This window comes from Suricata suricatta, chromosome 9, assembly GCF_006229205.1.
Source record: "Suricata suricatta isolate VVHF042 chromosome 9, meerkat_22Aug2017_6uvM2_HiC, whole genome shotgun sequence".
Lineage (NCBI taxonomy): Eukaryota > Metazoa > Chordata > Mammalia > Carnivora > Herpestidae > Suricata > Suricata suricatta.
In genome coordinates, this window is record NC_043708.1 from 102,816,290 (window position 1) to 102,834,905 (window position 18,616).

The 18,616-nt window shown below is 38.5% G+C and overlaps 1 protein-coding gene across 5 annotated transcripts in view; it reads right to left on the bottom strand.

Annotated features, from left to right (window-relative positions):
* The window catches only part of DPP8 (dipeptidyl peptidase 8), a 67,299-nt gene that overhangs the window by 7,921 nt on the left and 40,762 nt on the right, over positions 1 to 18,616 (bottom strand). For 4 of the 5 annotated variants that reach the window (XM_029950719.1, XM_029950720.1, XM_029950718.1 and 1 more), the window contains exons 13-20: positions 15,356 to 15,435; positions 11,939 to 12,091; positions 11,549 to 11,684; positions 9,702 to 9,847; positions 3,574 to 3,720; positions 2,172 to 2,324; positions 753 to 895; positions 10 to 121 (exon numbers count right to left, since the gene is read on the bottom strand). In XM_029950719.1, the coding sequence (XP_029806579.1) occupies positions 10 to 121; positions 753 to 895; positions 2,172 to 2,324; positions 3,574 to 3,720; positions 9,702 to 9,847; positions 11,549 to 11,684; positions 11,939 to 12,091; positions 15,356 to 15,435 (1,070 nt within the window). Of the gene's footprint in view, positions 1 to 9; positions 122 to 752; positions 896 to 2,171; positions 2,325 to 2,943; positions 3,130 to 3,573; positions 3,721 to 9,701; positions 9,848 to 11,548; positions 11,685 to 11,938; positions 12,092 to 15,355; positions 15,436 to 18,616 lie in introns of those variants that run through there. The other variant, XR_003912948.1, reaches the window with a different exon arrangement.

Below are 18,616 nucleotides of genomic sequence, written 5' to 3' on the forward strand. Positions count from 1 at the left end.
AGAACTCACCTGTAAATCATAGGGCTTTCCAGCCCTCACTAAAAAACTCAATAATATACTGGTGTGTGCAAAATGGACATTCTCATCCAAGAACCCATGTAAAAGTAGTAAACGATTTGGTCTGGAGAAATGGAAATATCAGACGATTAGGTGAAACAGAGTATTTGTGATAACTACTTAATCCCTTAACTAATTACAATTAGCTATTAGTTAATATTACAGTTATGTAACATATACAACTATATATAGATATATTATAATTATATACAAACATATATAACTGCATAATAATATAATGTAAATAGAGTTAACTTCTACTATAATGTTAAAATAAGAATTCAACATTTTGAATATATTAACCAGATACTACATGTAATGAAAGATTAAAAAATTTTTTAAATTATGTGTTCAATCTCTTATGAAGACATTAACATATATCAATATGATAATTACAGGGAAAGAAAAATCATAGACATTATCTATAAAATATGTTTAAGCAGAAACAGAATATTTAACACCTTGAACGTACTTAAATTTCCTTCATCATAGTAACTGCTTCAAATATAACTTATAAAAACACCAAAGTATATGAACTAGCCTGTAACTCAGCTTTGAGAAATAGCTATGCCATTCAAGTATTCTACAGAATACTACTCTTGGTTTTGCAGTATTGTAGTTTCCATTATTATTAAAGACAAATTTGAATACTATAGTCTTAAATTTATAATCTTAACTTTAAAGCTTGAACTCACTCTGAGGGAAACTTTTCTGCTTGCATGGCCACAGATCCTAAGTAATAGCCCTGCTCATTCTGGTCAGGGTGGCCCATATAGCGTTCCGTGTAGCCTGTATCATAGAAGATCCACAGAGTGACTGGGGCCCCAGCAATAGCAACCTACATTAAGACAACAGTGACAATCAAGGGTGGTCCAAAAAAGAAGGGCTAGCAATGAGAATGTTTAACTACAAATTTAAAGTCTAAAATTATCCTTAGGCTTTAGCCCCACATGCCCCAACTGGGGTATACATTTCTGAGTTAGGCAACTCAGAAAATCAAAGTGGAGTGCCAAGGTCAAGAATTTGATACTTTGTGAGTCAGTTAGCTTCATGTTCCACAGGCATGCCACATACCAAACCCTTAACCTAGGCTAGTTGAAATATATACACAGGACACTTTGTTGAAAGGGGAGATTGAACTAGAACATATGAATGCCTCATGTAAATTCATTTTCACTACTGGGGAAAAAATGTGTGACAAGTGTCAGCTTTGTATTGAAAAAGCAGTCATTTCTTTCTTTCTTCTTTTTTTTAAGACTCCATTGGCAGTACAGAATTTTTAACAAAAATTATGAATGAAATTTATTTAAGCACTAAACATTTTCCTCATTTTAAGGTTCCCACACATAGTTTTATATTTAAATATTCTAATTACTTTCTCGACAGCTGCAAGCCTGGGAAAATTATGGCAGTTTTCAGAGTTCATTTGGTGGTTATTATACAAAGATTATGTGAATACACATGTTAGGACAAAAAGCCTATTATTTTAATTCTTAAAAATTATTTTTCACTATAAGATAAAATCATATTATTCAAACATTAAAAAAGAAAAACACTTCACAACTGCAATTCTCTTAACAACTTTTAGCATCTCTATTTCCTTCTAGCATATTTTTCAAAGGAGTTGTTTATAAAATTGTAACCATCATTTACATGTTTAATACTTTATTCATTCAATAAAGACTAATTATTTAGGACCTACTATGTGTCAAGATTTATGCTTGGTTACTGAGGGTACAGTGGTGTGCACACAGTCCCTGCCCTCTGAGGGTGCAGTCCAGCAATTAACCAAGTTATTATAATCCACACTGTGCTTTACTAATCATGGCTGTCTCCTAGAATCTCTGCAGGTCTACAGATAGCCAATAACTGCTCATCAACTTGACAGGTGTTTTTGTTCTAGATACAGATATAGATAAGTAAGTATGTATCTCACATGGCTATCACAAGTTGACAAGGTTATCTATTATCTCACGTGACTGCAGATACACAGACCCTAACATTCCATAATATTGCCAACTCTGTAAACCTTCAAGAAATAGGCATTTTCTCAGATCCTCAATTTATAGAAAATTCTACCCTTATTACAAAAAGTACAACAGGAAGTCACATACCCTGAAGATATCCGACCTCTGCATTAATGCCATCAGGGAGAGGTATCCTCCATAGGACCAGCCATGGATGCCCACACGATCTAAGTCAATGAAATCATATTGAGAAGCTAGATATTGAAGTCCTTCCACCTGGTCGTCAATTTCTATTTGACCCTGTCAAAAAAGGGAGAACATTTCACTGATTCTGATGAATAGAAGTCTCCTTATAAAAGTGCTTTTAAAGCTGATAAATGGTTTTTACTAAAAAATACCTGTAGTTTTTAAAGAATTCCTTATCTGTTGACATTCTATTGGCCGAAAAACACAATTTTAAACTCTATTTAGAGAGAGGGGCCTGTAGCTTCCATTGCTAGCCAGTCCTAGAGTTTAGTAACCCCTTAGTTATAAAGTTCTTTCCTACTGAGACCCAAACTGTTCCTTGCTTTATGGGTATTTCCCCTTTCCATTTGTTCTGTTGTCTGCTAAGAGGTCAGTATCTTCCTTGTAACAAGCCTTCCTATACCCAAAGGCAAAAATATTAGCCCCCTTAAAAGGTTGACTAATTTTACTTCTTTTTAAAACTTAAAGCACTAGAGCAGAAGGAGTCCCTCTTGAGGTCTTTCCTCCTATTTCCCCATCATCTACTTCTAGGAATTGAACATACACTATTTCTTTAAAGTCCTATTAAGTCCTAATTCCTACCACCACCACCCTGTCTGATTTACTAGGCCTGCCAGTGCACACAATCTCACTCCACTGAGCCAAAAACAAAAATAAAAACAAAAAAACTTACATGAGAATACAACATAAGGTCAAAGAACTGGCTGTGGGAGAAAATCCCATGTCTTACTCAGCATGTCCAATACACTGGCAAACACAGTAACTGCCTTACTGTGTAAAAGGAACATCGGATTCTCATCATTTCCCAAAGCAGCAGAAAGGACATGGGGCATCTCTAAAAGGTAGCATTTAAAGCTTCCTGTAGAGAGAAAGAGGCTTGTCACAAGGAAGGCACTAACCAGTTGGTTTCTCTCTTCACAGAGGACAGAACAAATCTCAATTATTTCTCTCAATAGGGGACAGGATGCTGAAAACTAAGTGGTTCTGCCTTCTGGCTAAGCTGGACATACCAGACAGAAAGAGAGGTTCTTCTGTGTAGAAGTGGTTCTATCTCAGCTCCCCAAAGTTAGACACAGGTGGATGTGAGCTAGCCTACTGAATATCAAGCTGCATCTTCCCTCCCACCCCTGAACACACACACACACACACACACACACACTCACTCTCTCTCACTCTCTCTCTCTCTCTCCATCTCGTACTCACAGCCCCTTCCCCAAACTCTTTCTCTTTGGGACTTCACACCAAACAATGAAACAAAAAATGTAAATGTCTTAAAGAGAAAAATGTTTGTATGCTCACACACCATTTTATATTTAAAGGCGCCTTCAAATTTAAGCCCTCGGTGACAGGATCCCCTGTTGTCTATCACTACAACCACATAACCCAGAGAGGCTAGGGTATTCAAGCGGAAATACTTGACTCCTTTAAACCGATTATTCACCAACTGCACCTGAGGAAGAAATACAACTTCAGTGAAATTTATTATATGGTAGTATAAAAAGCATTAAGTGGTAGGAGGCTGTGGAAAGTAGAAAGCTTGAATGTTTTGTATTATTTTGCTTTTAGAATAAAATTTTATTTTCTTGTGGCAAGAACACTTATCACAAGGTGTGCCCTCTTAACAAAATTTCATTAATCACAGGACAGTGTGGTACAGATCTCTAGAATGTATTCGTCTTGCACAATTGAGACTTTATGCTTGTTGACTAGTAACTCCCCATTTCTCCCCTTTCTCTGACTTATTTTTGAATTAACTTGATATTCATTACATACAAGAGATTTAACCTATCCTATAGGAAAAGTTAATAAAATCCTTACCGCTACCCTAAATAACTGCCATTTAAATGACAGAGACAAGGATAAAAAAGATCATTTTTTTCCTCCCCACCTACCTTTTCTGGGATTGTCCTTGACTAGCAGTGGAAAAATCGAGTATTTTAATGAAACACTGTGACCGGTTCAGATTCCTTTTTTGTGTGATACAAATCAGTGAAAAGGGAGGATCATTCTTAAGTCACTCTATCACCCTAGAACCTATACTTCAAAGTGATTGAGAAATTAAATGTAGTTCAGTACCTCAACAGAAATAAACTAGTTAGAAGAGGACTTTAATTAAAGGAAAGAAACAGAGAAGTTCAGGGTTTGGTGGAAACTAAGACCAGACATTAAACTATGACAAAAAAGGTTCTGGCAAAAATGAAAAAAGTTTTTTTCTGGCTGAAAACCAAGTCAGCCACAAGTTAAGTAAGAATCAACACAATCTTCCTGCAATAAATACATAATGAGCATTTACTGGGCTAAACTGGTGTGTGTGTGTGTGTGTTGTGTGTGTGTGTGCGTGTGTGTGCGCGCACGCATGCTGTGTCTGTAGAGAATCTTCCCCCTTTGAATTTCTGGATTTTCAGTACCATTGTAACAACTGCCAAACTGGTCTTCCAGTTTCCACTCTTGTTCTACAGTCCGTTCACTTGGTAGCAGAGGGATGATTTTATTTTTTTTTAACGTTTTTTATTTATTTTTGAGACAGTGCGAGCAGGGGAGGGTCAGAGAGAGAGAGATACAGAATCTGAAGCAGGCTCCAGGCTCTGAGCTAGCGGTCAGCACAGAGCCTGACGCGGGGCTCAAATCCACGAACCATGAGATCAAGACCTGAGCCAAAGCCAGACGCTTAACCGACTGAGCCACCCAGGCGCCCCAAGCAGAGGGATGATTTTAAAATGTGAATTCTGGGGCACCTGGGTGGCTCAGTCGGTTAAGCGTTCGACTTTGGCTTAGATCATGATCTCGTGGTTCGTGAATTTACACCCTACGTCAGGCTCTGTGCTGACAGCTCAGAGCCTGGAGCCTGCTTCAGACTCTGTGTCTCCCTCTCTTTCTGCCCCTCCCCTGCTCACACTCTCTGTCAAAAACAAACATACATTAAAAAGTTAAAAAAAAAATAAAATTTGAATTCAGTAAGACTTTTATAGCTTACATCCAACAGTAAACAGTTTAGATCTTATTCTAAGGTCCTTACCATTGCCTTTGAAATCTTATGTTATCTGACCTGTGGCTATTTCTCTGACCTCATCTCATACCAAATGTCAACTTACTATACTTTAACCTTATTATCAACTATATGAAGTTGATTCTAACCCCCAGGACTTGACATTTACTGTTCCCTCTGTCTGGAATGCTTTTCCTTCAGATCTTTAGCATGGTCATTCCTTCTCATCTTCTGTACCTTCAGAGACATTCCCTGAATCTCCTATCCATTTTAGTCACTTTGCCATCCTCTTTCCCAACAATGATTATTTAAAGTTTTTAAATCTATTTTATTTATTTTAGAGAGGGAGAGGGCACAGGCAGGAGAGTAGGGCAGATGTGGGAAGGCGGGGCAAAAGAGAAAGCAAGCAAGTGAGTGAGCGAGAGGCAAGAGAGAGAGAGAGAGAGAGAGAGAGAGAGAGAGAGAGAGAGAGGGAAAATCTCAAGCAGGCTCCAGACTCAGTGCAGAGCCCAAAGTGGGGCTTGATCCTACAACCCTTTGATCATGACCTGAGATGAAATAAAGAGTCGGATGCTCAACTGACTGAGTCACCCTCCCAACAGCACTTCCATTATGTGAAGTTACATCATTTATATGTCTACTAATTTATTATTTTCCTTTTAAGCTTAGTCAGACCTGTTTCCTATGGTACCCTCGCTGCCTAAAATAGCACCTGAGGCATACTAGGAACTCAAATAACTATTTGCTGAATGAATGAATAAGATATAGAGATGGGAGAATGATGTTTTTCCTTTCTTTAAACCTAATTCATTTCTTAAAAATTTGAATTCCAGTATAGTTAATGATGTTTTTCCTTTCTATCTTGGGAGAAGGGGCTAAAAGGGAGGGAGGTGAAAAAAGTACTAGGCATAGAGCACAAAAATAAGTATTTAAACAAAACCACCTCCCTTCTTTGCCTATTGTCAGGCACAAAAATGGCCTCAATTGCATGAGATGAACATTTCCCCTGAGAGCCTGTGTTTCTGCCTTTGTAGCCAGAGGCCAGCTACTTCTGGAAGAAGGAACTTAAATGTAATGCCCTTTGGCACGGAGGGTTCAAAGTCCTTCAGTATCACTTCTTCAAAACCCGTGTCCTGCTATCACTTAGCCCCCTGCACTTCTATTTACAGAACAGTGTGCGGGGCACACAGGAAACATCACAAGGACTTGTGAAATCAACATTTAAAACATCCAGCTGTTATCAATGAAGAGTTTAAAGAACTAAGCCTGGATGACTTTAATTGGAAATATTTGTTGCTTTTCTTGGATTTCACTTTTGTCCAACTACAGACATTGTTACATTTAGTGAGAAAGTAATTCACTTCCTGTTACAAACTGATACTGTTGCCAATCAATAGATTCTCACTTTGAACTGAATATACACCAAGAAAAAACACAGTTTGGATTAATTGTGAGAGTTAATCAAAACTCACAGGGCTTTGTATGCTATTAAAAAGATGTGGTCTTGGGGCACCCACTGGCTTAGTTGGTTAAGTGTTCAACTCTTGGTTTTGGCTCAGGTCATGTTCTCAGTTTTGTGAGTTCGAGCCCCATGTTGGGCTCTACACTGGCAGTGCTGAGCCTGCTTGGGATTCTCCCTCTCTCCCTGCCCCTCCCCCACTTGTGTTGTCTCTCTCAAAATAAATAAACTTAAAAAATTATAATTATTATAAATAGAGCTGGTCTTGTATTAAGGAGTGTCTTCATATTTATCCCAAATGGAGTCAACAAACAAGAGGATGAATAATCCCAGGGCACTGAAGGGCCAGAGGCATTCTATCATGCAAAGTCTCATGGGGAAATCTCCTTGCAAACTGAACAGAGAGACAGTACTTTGAGAAAAAACTGTTTCAGTAAGTATAGTTGTATTCATAAAGTACTCTAAAAACACAATTTTATTTTAACTGCATTGGCTAAGACTTTTGACGATGGTAAAATATACATAAAGTAAAATTCACCCTTTAACCATTTTAAGTGTACAATTCAGTGGCATTAAGTATTCACCCTGCTGTGCAACCACCACCATTATCCATTTCTAGAACCTTTTCATCACCTTTTCAAACAGAAACTCCATATCCCTTCCCCAGTCCCTGACAACCTCTATTCTACTTTCTGTCTCCATGAATTTGCTTCTTCTAGGGACCTCATACAAGTGGAGTAATACAGTATTTGTCCTTTAGTGGCTGGCTTATTTCACTTAGCATAATGTCCTCAAGGTTCACTCATGTCGTGCCATGTGTCAGAATCTCCTCCATTTTAAGGCTGCACAACATTCCATTATATACCACCTTTTGTTTACCCATATATAGGTCAATGGACACTTGGGGTGCTTTAGCTTTTGGCTACTGTGAATCATGCTGCAATGAACACTGGTGTGCAAGCATCTGTCCAAGTCTCTGCTTTCAATTCTTCTGCGTACACACCCAGAAATGGAACTGCTGGATCAAAATGTAACATTATATTTAAAGAACTGCCATATTATTTTCCACAGCAGCTGCACCATTTTACATATCCATCAGCAAAGCATGAGTTCCAATTCCTCCACATGCTTATCATCAACATTTGATCAATATTTGCTATTTTCCTTTTTTGGGATAAAAACGATCCTAACAAGTGTGAAGTAGTATAGTATCTCTTTGTGATTTTGATTTTCAGTTCCCTAATGACTAGTGGTATTGAATATCCGTCCCTGTGGGTTACACTTTTTAAACATAATTAGTAATAACAAATAATATGTGAATTTTTTGTCTTAAAAATCTACAGAAGCAGTTAGTTTTTACAGTGTGTTTGTCACATACCTCATATATCATTTCCTCACTGGAAAGGAGAAACATCCTTCTTACTTAGCCTTAATATCAAAATAATGTAACAAAAACATGTAAAGCTTCTGAGAGTGTCCTATAATTTCTCCCTTGAATTTCTTTGCAGTAAGCTTTTTTAAGTTTACAATGATCCAGTTTCAAGTTTTTAATGGAAGGCTAATTTAAATGTTTGTGATTTTTGTGTAGATGAGTACAATACAAATGTGAATCATGTTTGAAAAAAAGATGGCAAAGTGATTTAACTTGATATTGCTGAGATTTTGTGGTTTATGCAGTTATTTTGCTTTTATTTTAGTTTTTGGATGTCCCTCTCTTTCTTTTCTTTCATTCTTCTCCTTCTTCTTATTTTTTTTTTAAGTAAGCTCTGGGGTGTCTAGGCAGCTCAGCTGGTTCAGTGTCCATCTCTTGATTTTGGCTCAGGTCGTGATCTTATGGTTTGTGAGTTTGTGCCCCATGTTGGGTCCCACAGTGACAGTGTGGAGTCTGCTTGGGATTCTTTCTCCTTCTCTCTCTGCCCCTCCCCTGCTCTTGCTCTCTCTCCTTCAAAACAAATAAATAAACTTTAAAAAAGTAACAAAGCTCTATGCCCAATGTAGGGCTTGAACTCAAGACCCCGAGATCGAGAGCCGCGTGCCGTCCCAGCCAGCCAGGTGCCCCCGTGTTTTAGATATCTTAGCATCTATACGTATTTCCAAATACTGAATAACTCGATATAAAGGCGATTTACTGAATCAAGAGCTGCACTATAAAAACAGTGTAATTGTATTCTAACTTCTTCAAGGTCCTGGTGTAAGATAGTTAATAAACATTTTCAAAAAGTGCCAATTAACCAATGCACCTACCCCAAACACTTTATTTATTCTGATAGTCAATAGAATTTACTTATTATTTATATGCTAATACTTAATCAGAAAAAGGAAAATCATAGTGTAAACTCTTAGAGTGCTGAACAGCAGTATGAAAGTTGCCTTCACTAGATGATAAAAGTATTCTAGTCTGCTTGAGAGACACAGACTTCGAATAGAGAGAGGACTTCATTAGGCTGCCAAGGCTTCTGAAAATACATATTAAGATTCTTTTTATTTACCAACACAGTAAACCACTTAATTTCATTTCCCAAACAAGTTTCTTCTCTACATAAAAGACAACATATTTACCTACTGACATGAATATTCCATTCCCCAATGACTTACAGTCCGACTGTGAATTTAGAAATCAACACTCATTTACACATCAGCCATGTAACAAAACCCAACTTCTAAACAGGAATTAGATCATAAACCAGTCAATAACAGCAGAGGCCCAACAATGCTCAAATCTTAAACAATTGACAGGACATTTAAAATACAAACCGCCCCCCTCCAAAATATATGTGTGTACACACACACACCCATGTATGAGAGGTGGGTGCAGGAATGAGTGAAATAGGTGATATCAGGGGATTAAGGAAGCCACTTGTGATGAGGGCTGGGTGACACATGGAATTGTTGATTTACTATACTGTACACCTGAAACTAATGTAACACTGTATGTTAGCAATACTGGAGCCAAAATAAAAAAATTAAAAGAAATAAATATGCCCACCTGAGGACCACCATATATGAAAAGCACAGTGGGGTACTTCTTTCCAGGTTGTAGATCATGAGGTTTGTACAGCATCCCATACAATGTAAATCCAGTAGTACTTTCAAAAGAAAAAATTTCTGGAGGGGTATAGTCAGGAAGAGGACCTACGAGGAGATAACAAAAAGAGTATGTAGAAGGGGTTCTTATGGGAGTTCTAAAATCTGCGAGCAAGGAAAAGAAATCATAAACCTACAACTCTATACACAAATAACTGACCATTCTCCTTTCAGGTGATAAGCAAGAACATTTATTTAAAAAAAAAATCTACTGAACATATCAAATTCCCTATTCAAAAGTGATACCCAGTATTCTGACTAGTCCATGGAGCCTAGGAGGTATTTAGATGCAGAGTTATACAAATATTTTGTGCTTGGTTCAGTGTAATTTAATGGTGGTTAAGCCATATACCTGATTAGAAATTGGAAGCACAAATTTAACTAAGTCAATTTGACTTGCTCATAGCAGGTGCTCAATAAACATTTGTTTCTGATCATTAGAGAATAAGCTTAGTCAGGAAGCAGAAAAAAACAAAGTCACAATCAGTCTTCGGTTTACTAAAGCTACATAGACCTACCCTAAGTGTGTATATTGGATGATGTTATAATGTAAGTAGAGATTGTCACCACGTTACAAATCCTACTTACAGACATCAGAACATACCCTGTGGTTTTATACTAATTTCTTTTTAAGAACATTTTTTTATGTCTCTATTTTATTTTGAGACACGGAGACAGAGTGAGCGGGGCAGGGACAGAGAGAGGGGGAGACACAGAATCCGAAGCAGGCTCCAGGCTCTGAGCTGACAGCAGAGAGCCCGATGTGGGGTTTGAACCTACTGACTGTGAGATCATGACCTGAGCCGAAGTCGGCTGCCCAACCAACTGAGCCACCCAGGCACCCCTACACAAATTTCTTAATCCCTTAGCACATACTCATCAGTGAAAATACTTAACAAGAAAAATAATACGGGGAGAAAATGGATTAAAGATATGTAAAATTAGTCTTTTTTTTAAAAAAAATCAAGCATTTAAAAAATAGATAATTCAGTGTTCTTCACTGTTCTACAGAACAAGTGTTCTATCTTTTATTAAGATGGCCATTGCAAATGCTTTAAAAGAAAGCAAGCTGCTGCCAGCTGGTTATTCCCTAAAGCTGCAGCTTCCTTGCTCAGAGTCTTTTTAGTTCTGTGTATGATACGTTGTTTATCTGGGAAATCATTGAAACACGGGAACAAATAGACTCCAAGCTGATACTGTGACTACTGTATTCTTATTTTCAAAAAGGCCTTACAGGTGTGTCTGGGTGGTTCAGTCGGTTGAGCATCCGACTTCGGCTCAGGTCGTGATCTTGGCTCAGGTTCATGAATTTGAGCCCCACATTGGGCTCAATGCTGCCAGTGCAGAGCCTGCTTTGAATCTTCTGCCCCCCTCTCCCCTCCCCCCGACTCATGCTCTCTCTCAAAAATAAACATTAAAAAAACAACAATAAAAAGACCTCTGGGGCACCTGGCTGGCTCAATCGAAAGACTGTGCAACTCCTGATCTTGGGGTTGAGCCTCACATTGGGTGTAGAGATTCTTAAATTAAAACAAAACACAACCTTCAAAAAGGCTTTCCAGACTTGCTCCTGCCTGAGTGGGAAGTTAATGCATCTTATTTGGTGGCTGATAGGTAGGGTGGGATCAATCAGGAACTCAGCAGCTCAGAAATAAGTGGTGGGAAGACATGAGAAATGTGGACCTATGAGACAGGTGTAGTGTACTAGGTACTAATCCTACTTAAAATCAGGTTCAGGGAAATGAGTACCTGCTGAATCCAAAATGGTGGCCCAAAATTCCTTTGTTTTGCAAGTTGGGTCATCTTCTGGACTTGATAGCTTGTAAAGGGACACACAGTGTGGATTCTTCTGGTTACTATACTTACTTATAAAGAAGTCACAATGCTAGAGAAAGGAGAAACAATTACTTTTTCCCTATGGAAAGGTAAAAGAAGGTGCTACATCTGCACTGGTGCCAGAGCAGGAGCGTGGTAAGAGTCTGCTCATTTATGTCCACACGACTTTTTTAAAGTTTGTCCTCAGAGAATCAGACTTCTGCAGGCCAATTTCACCGATTTTCATATTACTCAAATGGAGTACTACATGAGCAGAGAGTTTTTCATTTGATAGGAAACCCTTTTCCATCAAGGACTTAATACCTGGCTGATGCAGCAAGAGTGGGAATAGCCACGGTCAGTGAGCCTTGTCACCTCTCCGGGATTTACGTAACTGACCACGTAGAGGTGATGTTCTAAAGGAGAGTCCTTGGTGCCTTCAAAATATACCAGTTTCCGAACTTCATCAACTTGGATCTGCAAAAAAACAACAAAAAAATCAGTGCTAGCAGGACCTTCGAAAGGCCAGTAATTCGACAAACAATTCCCAATCCTATTTAAAATCATTTGAGTCACCCTTTGACTTGTGCCTTTTCAAAAAATTTTGCCACCAATGTTAATAAACCTGAGTTGGTTTTGCTTACGACTTACACCTAAGAATAGATCTTGTCCACAAGGAAAAAGGACACTTGAATTGCATGCTATTGTTAGAGTTTCCTATGTGGTAAAAATGTGTGCTTTTCTTAAAATACAGGAGTTATTTCAATAAAACAAAATTTATAGGGGAAAAAAGAAACATACCTAATTGTAGTTAGGCCAACCACTCATACATACTTAAATGACTCTAATTTTAGCATCTTGTATTTTTTCTCATTTAGTGCAGTATTAACGTAGGCAGTACTTTTTTGGCCTTTGGTACAAACTTGCAAACGTATTTTATCTATTGGGTTGGGAAATAACTGAACTCAACCACAGTTTCAATACTGGTATAATTTATAAATAAGTGTAGGTAAGATCTTTTTGAAGTCTTTTTTCAGAACTCAAAAACCTAAGTACACTCACAGCTGAATTCATTTAATATTCTTCCCAAATTACAGTAAGTGTCTAAATAAATGGGTTTTATTATCCCTTTAAAAAATCCACCAACCTACTCAGTGTTCAATGAAATTCAAATTTTTTTAACACAGCAAAGAAAACATGGATGCATTCCCCAAAGCCAAGTATTTTAAATGCCACATTTTCTCCAGGAAGCTTCTTCATTGTCAAACATATTTTAGCATACACAGGAACAAAAACACAGTTGAAATTAGGTAAGCCCATACGAGATATATAGAAAGGATACAAGTGATAGGAAATGCCAGAACAAACATTCCTGAAGCTTCACAGGTATGTGTTCATCTCTGCAAAAGGTTAGCACAGGTTCTGCTCTGGACCTAGCAGCTGGGAGTTGGGCCTCTCAAAACTGAAGAAATAACTGGTTAATTTCTCACCCCTGATTATAATGGTTCTTTTCTTTCTTTGTTTCATGTAACCACCTTACTCAAGCAAAGTATCAGAATCACCCTGAGGGGCTTGTTAAACTGATGGCTGGGGCCCACCACAATTCTTTTTTTCTTTTCTTGCTTTAATGTGAGCAGGGGAGGGGCAGAAAGAGAAGGAGACACAGAATCTGAAGCAGACTCCAGCCCACACTCACCAACTGTGAGATCATGACCGGAGTTGAAGTCAGCACCCAACCAACTAAGCCACCCAGGCACCCCTACCTGATTATTTCTGATTCAGAAGGTCTATGGTGGGCCCGAGAATTTACGTGTCTAAAATGTTTCCAGGACATACTGAGGCTGTGCAGTTGGTCCAAAGACCATACTTTGAGAACCGCCTCAAGAGTAAGGAACACATGGCCTTAAAAGTCTCAAAGCTTTACCCAATTACTACCATTAAAAATCTTTGGGTGGGAGGGGCGCTTGGCTGGCTCAGTCTGTTACGCATCCGACTTCGGCTCAGGTCATGCATGGTCTCACAGTTCATGGGTTCAGGCTCGGCGCTGGGCTCTGTGCTCATAGCTCAGAGCCTGGAGCCTGCTTCAGATTCTGTGTCTTCCTCTCCTTCTCTCTCTGCCTCTTCCCTGCTCGTGCTCTGTGTCTTTCTCAGAAAGTGAATAAAGACTTTTAAAAAATAATTTTAAAAATCTTTGGGTGGGAACAAGGTCACTGGCAAAAGCAGAGAAGGAAGGGGTAATTTAAAAACAATTAAAGAAAGGATAGAGGGGAATACAGAAGAGTAAGAAAGAGAGAGACAAACACATTACATAAGCATGACATAAAGAAGAAAACGGATGCACATAATGGCAAGTAGCAGGAATATGTTTACGTTGCCCAAATAAGGTTCAGATTTATGTAAATATGATTCTGGGGGTTCCTTCAGTATTATTCAACCATTATAAAGCAGGAAGTTTACATCAGTGTAATTTTTTGTCATCAGAACTTAGAATTTCACAGTAAGATTCTTCTCAAATGACATTAGCATCCAAGGTCCCTACACAATATATGTGTATATATATATATTTGGATATATAATCAGAAGGCCATGTAAGATTCTCAGTGGAAAACAGACTTTAACAGTTGCCTATGATTTTCTGAAGTTTTTACCAACAAAATGAAACCTGAGACATGGATCTTCACTTTTTCTCTTTCATCACTTTGGGGACCATGAGTGACTTCTAGAGTAGTCAGTATACCAGTATACATAATCCTTCAATAAATCTCCAAATCAACTTGAGGAAATCAAAAGACTTCACTAAATCCTGATAGCATGTATCAACTTAACTGTATGTATGCATCATACATATAAAGGATGGAGTCTTAGAGATTCCATGAAACTGACCACCTAACTGAAAGTTGAAACAAACACAAGATACTATGAAAGGCAAAAGAAAAAGAATTAGAATGCAATGAAATGCTACATAAAGCTGCATGCTGAGAGAAAACAGAGGGTGGATATCCCCACTTTTCCCTATCAGTCTATACTCTGTACATAGGTCCATCACTCTTGGCAGGTGGTGGATTAAACTTTAAACTTGTGAGATAAACAGGTAAGTGAAAGAGACTCATTACCTCAGAAGTAGTAAATGCAGTTTTTAATGTAAAAATGTCATGAACAGTCTATAAGAGATATAAACATAATTTTCAAACACAACTCACAACTTTTGCAGACTCAGGAATTATGGCCCAGCCCTTTCCTTATTAAGTAGCAACACTGTATTTGAAAATGCTGACCTAGGGGCGCCTGGGTGGCTCAGTTGGTTGAGCATCCAGCTTCAGCTCAGGTCTCGATCTCACGGTTCGTGGGTTCAAGCCCTACGTCGGGCTCTGTGCTGACAGCTAGCTCAGAGCCTAGAGCCTGCTTTGGATTCTGTGTGTTTCTTTCTCTGACCCTCCCCTATTTGCACTGTCTCTCTTTGTCTCTCAAAAATAAAAACCATAATTTTTTTTTTTAAAAAAAAGGAAAGAAAAGAAAATGCTGACCTTAAGTAACCAGAACACATCTGATACCAGGGCTGTAAGATGGGTGAGATTCAGAACTTCACCGAAGATTTTTCCTTCCTAACAACTTGAGTCCTTTAAGGCCCTAACTTAATAGTTTCAAAACACTAGAGTCATATGAAGTTGCACTATTGCTTTTTATTACTGCATAAACACAGCAGATGTTGACCAAACACATCAGTAGAATAAAAGAACATACATTAGATCCATGCCGGCCAAGAACTTCCCATTCACCACTTGTAATTGCTATTTCCTCTTTGACAGGACACTTGAAATCACCTAAAGATAAACATAATTATAATTCAGTACTCTATCAGACTATAAGCAAATGAAACAATAAAGAACACTATTCTAAAACCCTTCTTTCCAAAAACATACATTAAAAATTTCAAGTTATGTCTGGGGTAATAAAAATGTTTTGAAACTCAAGGGAGGTGGGGAACGCACAACACTGTGAATGCACTGTTCATTTTATTTTATTTTTTAATATTTTATTTTTATTTTTAAAGTAATCTCTCAAGGTGCCTATGGGGCTCACTGATTAAGCATCTGACTTTGGCTCAGGTCATGATTTCACAGTTTGTGGGTTCAAGCCCTGCACTGGGCTCTGCACTGATAGCTCAGAGTTTGGAGCCTGCTTTAGGTTCTCTGTCTCACTCTCATTCTGCCCTTCCCCTGCTTGCAATCTCTCAAAACAAACAAACAAACAAATAAAAGTAATCTCTATACCCAACCTGGGGCTTGAACTCACAACTCCGATATCTGTCATACGCTCTACTGACTGACCAGCTAGGCACCCTGCCACTGTTTAGTTTAAAATGTTTATTTTAAAATGGCCAATTTACCGGTGCCTGGGTGGCTCAGCTGATTAAGCGTCCAACTCTTGATTCGGCTCAACCCAGGAGTTCAAGGTTCATGATTTCAAGCCCTGCATCAGGCTCTGTGCTGGCAGAGTGGAGCCTGCTTGGGATTCTCAGTTTCCCCCTCGCTCTGCCCCTCCTCCACTCATGCATTCTCTCTCAAAATAAATAAAGTTTAGAATATAATTTAAAAAAATAAAATGGCTAATTTAATGTTATGTGAATTTCACCTTAAAGTTATTTATTTATTTTGAAAGAGAAAGACTGAGAGAATCCCAAGCAGGATCCATGCCATCAGCTCAGAACCTGATATGGGGCTTGAACTCACGAACTGCAAGATCCTGACCTTAGTCGAAATCAAGAGCCAGATGCTCGACTGACTGAGCCACCCAGGTACCCCTTACCTTAATTAAAAAAAAAAAAACAAAAACTCCATGTTATGAGTTTTCACAGTACTCTGGAATAATGATGGAAGGATCCAGGGGCGCCTGGGTGGCTCAGCTGGTTAAGCCTCCGACTTCGGCTCAGGTCAGATCTCACATTCGTGGGTTCGAGCCCCGCGTCAGGCTCTGTGCTGACAGCTAGCTCAGAGCCTGGAGCCTGCTTCTGGTTCTGTGTCTCCTTCTCTCTCTGCCCCTCCCCCTCTCATGCTCTGTCTCTCTCTGTATCAAAAATAAATAAAACACTAAAAATCTAAATTAAAAAAAAATGATGGAAGGATCCATGGAAATCAAGTGAAAATAACAAAATAGATTCTGATCACAAAGCAAGAAAAGAACTCAAAAGCATTTGTGTTTCTAGACCTTTGTTTAGACAAAAAAGTCTAATGGTTAACAAGGCATTTCTTCTAGAAATGCAACAAAATACTTAAAAAGCCACAGAAGAGAAATTTTAATAGAATTGTTCTTCATTTGCAAAAAAATAAACTAGGTATTATCACAGGCCCCACTGCCTTTACAAGATTCTGTCTGGACAGAGCAGGCTCTCTTGGTGGCCTAACGAGGAGGCTAAACAATGGAAAACCATTTCTCTTTGCCTAGCAACACTGTGGGGAGAGACGGTTGGGGACAGGATGAGACTGTGACATGGTACAGGGTCTTAATAGGGCTCCACTAAAGTTTAAAAAGTTGATTTATTTTCTTTTCCTTAGATGCAAAAATTCAACTTAGTAAACTTTATAACCAGAAAATAGTACTTAACATATATGTAACAAATACTACTTCACAGTATAGCCACTTCAGAAAGAGGAGGGAGGAGGAAAATAAAATGGATATCAACAAAAAGGAAGACTTGGAGCAAGAAAAACTAAGAAAAAAGGAAGGGAAGAGAGGGGCGCTTGGGTGGCTCAGTCGGTTAAGCATCTGACTTCAGCTCAGGTCATGATCTCCTGGTTCGTGGGTTCGAGCCCCGCGTCAGGCTCCATGCTGACAACTTAAAGCCTGGAGCCTGCTTTGGATTCTGTATCTCCCTCTCTCTTTCCCTCCCCTACTCATGCTCTATTTCTCTATGTCTCAATAATAAAGAAACATAAAAAATTTAAAAAATAAAATGATTTAAGGAAGGAAAGAAAGAAAAGAGGTAGCTGAGGGGCCTAGAAAGAGACACTGAAATGGAACAAAGAAGCTAGGCTTTTGAGATGAATGTTAACTGAGGTAATAGCTCTTACATTCTTCAAGTGGAGTAAATACTGTCCCCCAAATATTATGTTAATTAACTACTATCCACAGCTCTCTGACCAGTGACTAAAATTTCTGGAATTTAAAAAGTGGATTTAATTTATGAACAATGGGAGTTGGTAAGGGAAACTTAAGGAAGAAATTCTTAAAAAAAAATTCTTCATCTTGGAGATACAAGATTTAGTTTGCCTAGTTTCTTTAAGGCAAAGAAAGTTACACTAAGGAAAGGAGCAGGGTCATAGGCAGTATCTATTTTGCTAGTCCTAAGATGTAGCTCATTTTTCTCACATTTAAGAGGCTGCATTGAGAAAAACAAACAAACCCACTTTAAAAGCTAGCAAAGGATTTGGGGCATGTGGGTGGCTCAGTTGCTTAAGTGTCTGACTCCTGATTTCAGCTCAGGTCATGAACTCAGTTCAGTTCCTGAATTCCAGCCCCATTTTGGGCTCCCTGCTGAGTCTGAAGCTTGCTCAGGATTCTCTCTCCTGCCCCTCCCACCTTGTGCGCACACACATGCTCTCTCTCAAAATAAACTTAAAAAATAAAGTTGGCAAAGGATTCAAATACACATCTCTCCAAAGAAGATCTACAAATGGATAATAACACATGAAAAGAAGCACAAAGTTACTGGTCATTAGGGAAATGCAAATCAAAGCCACAATGACATACCACTTCATACCCACTAAAACGGCTATTACCAAAACAAACCAAACAGAACACACAGAAGATAACAAGTACTGGCAAGAATGCAGATAAATCCCACTGCTAATGGGAATGTAAAATGGTGCAGCTATCAAGCTATCATTCCTCAAAAAATTAGAAATAGAATTGCCATACTATCCAGTAATTTCACTTTGGGAAAAGAACTAAAGTAGGATCTCAGATACCTGGCCACCCATCTTCACAGCAGCACTGTTCACAATA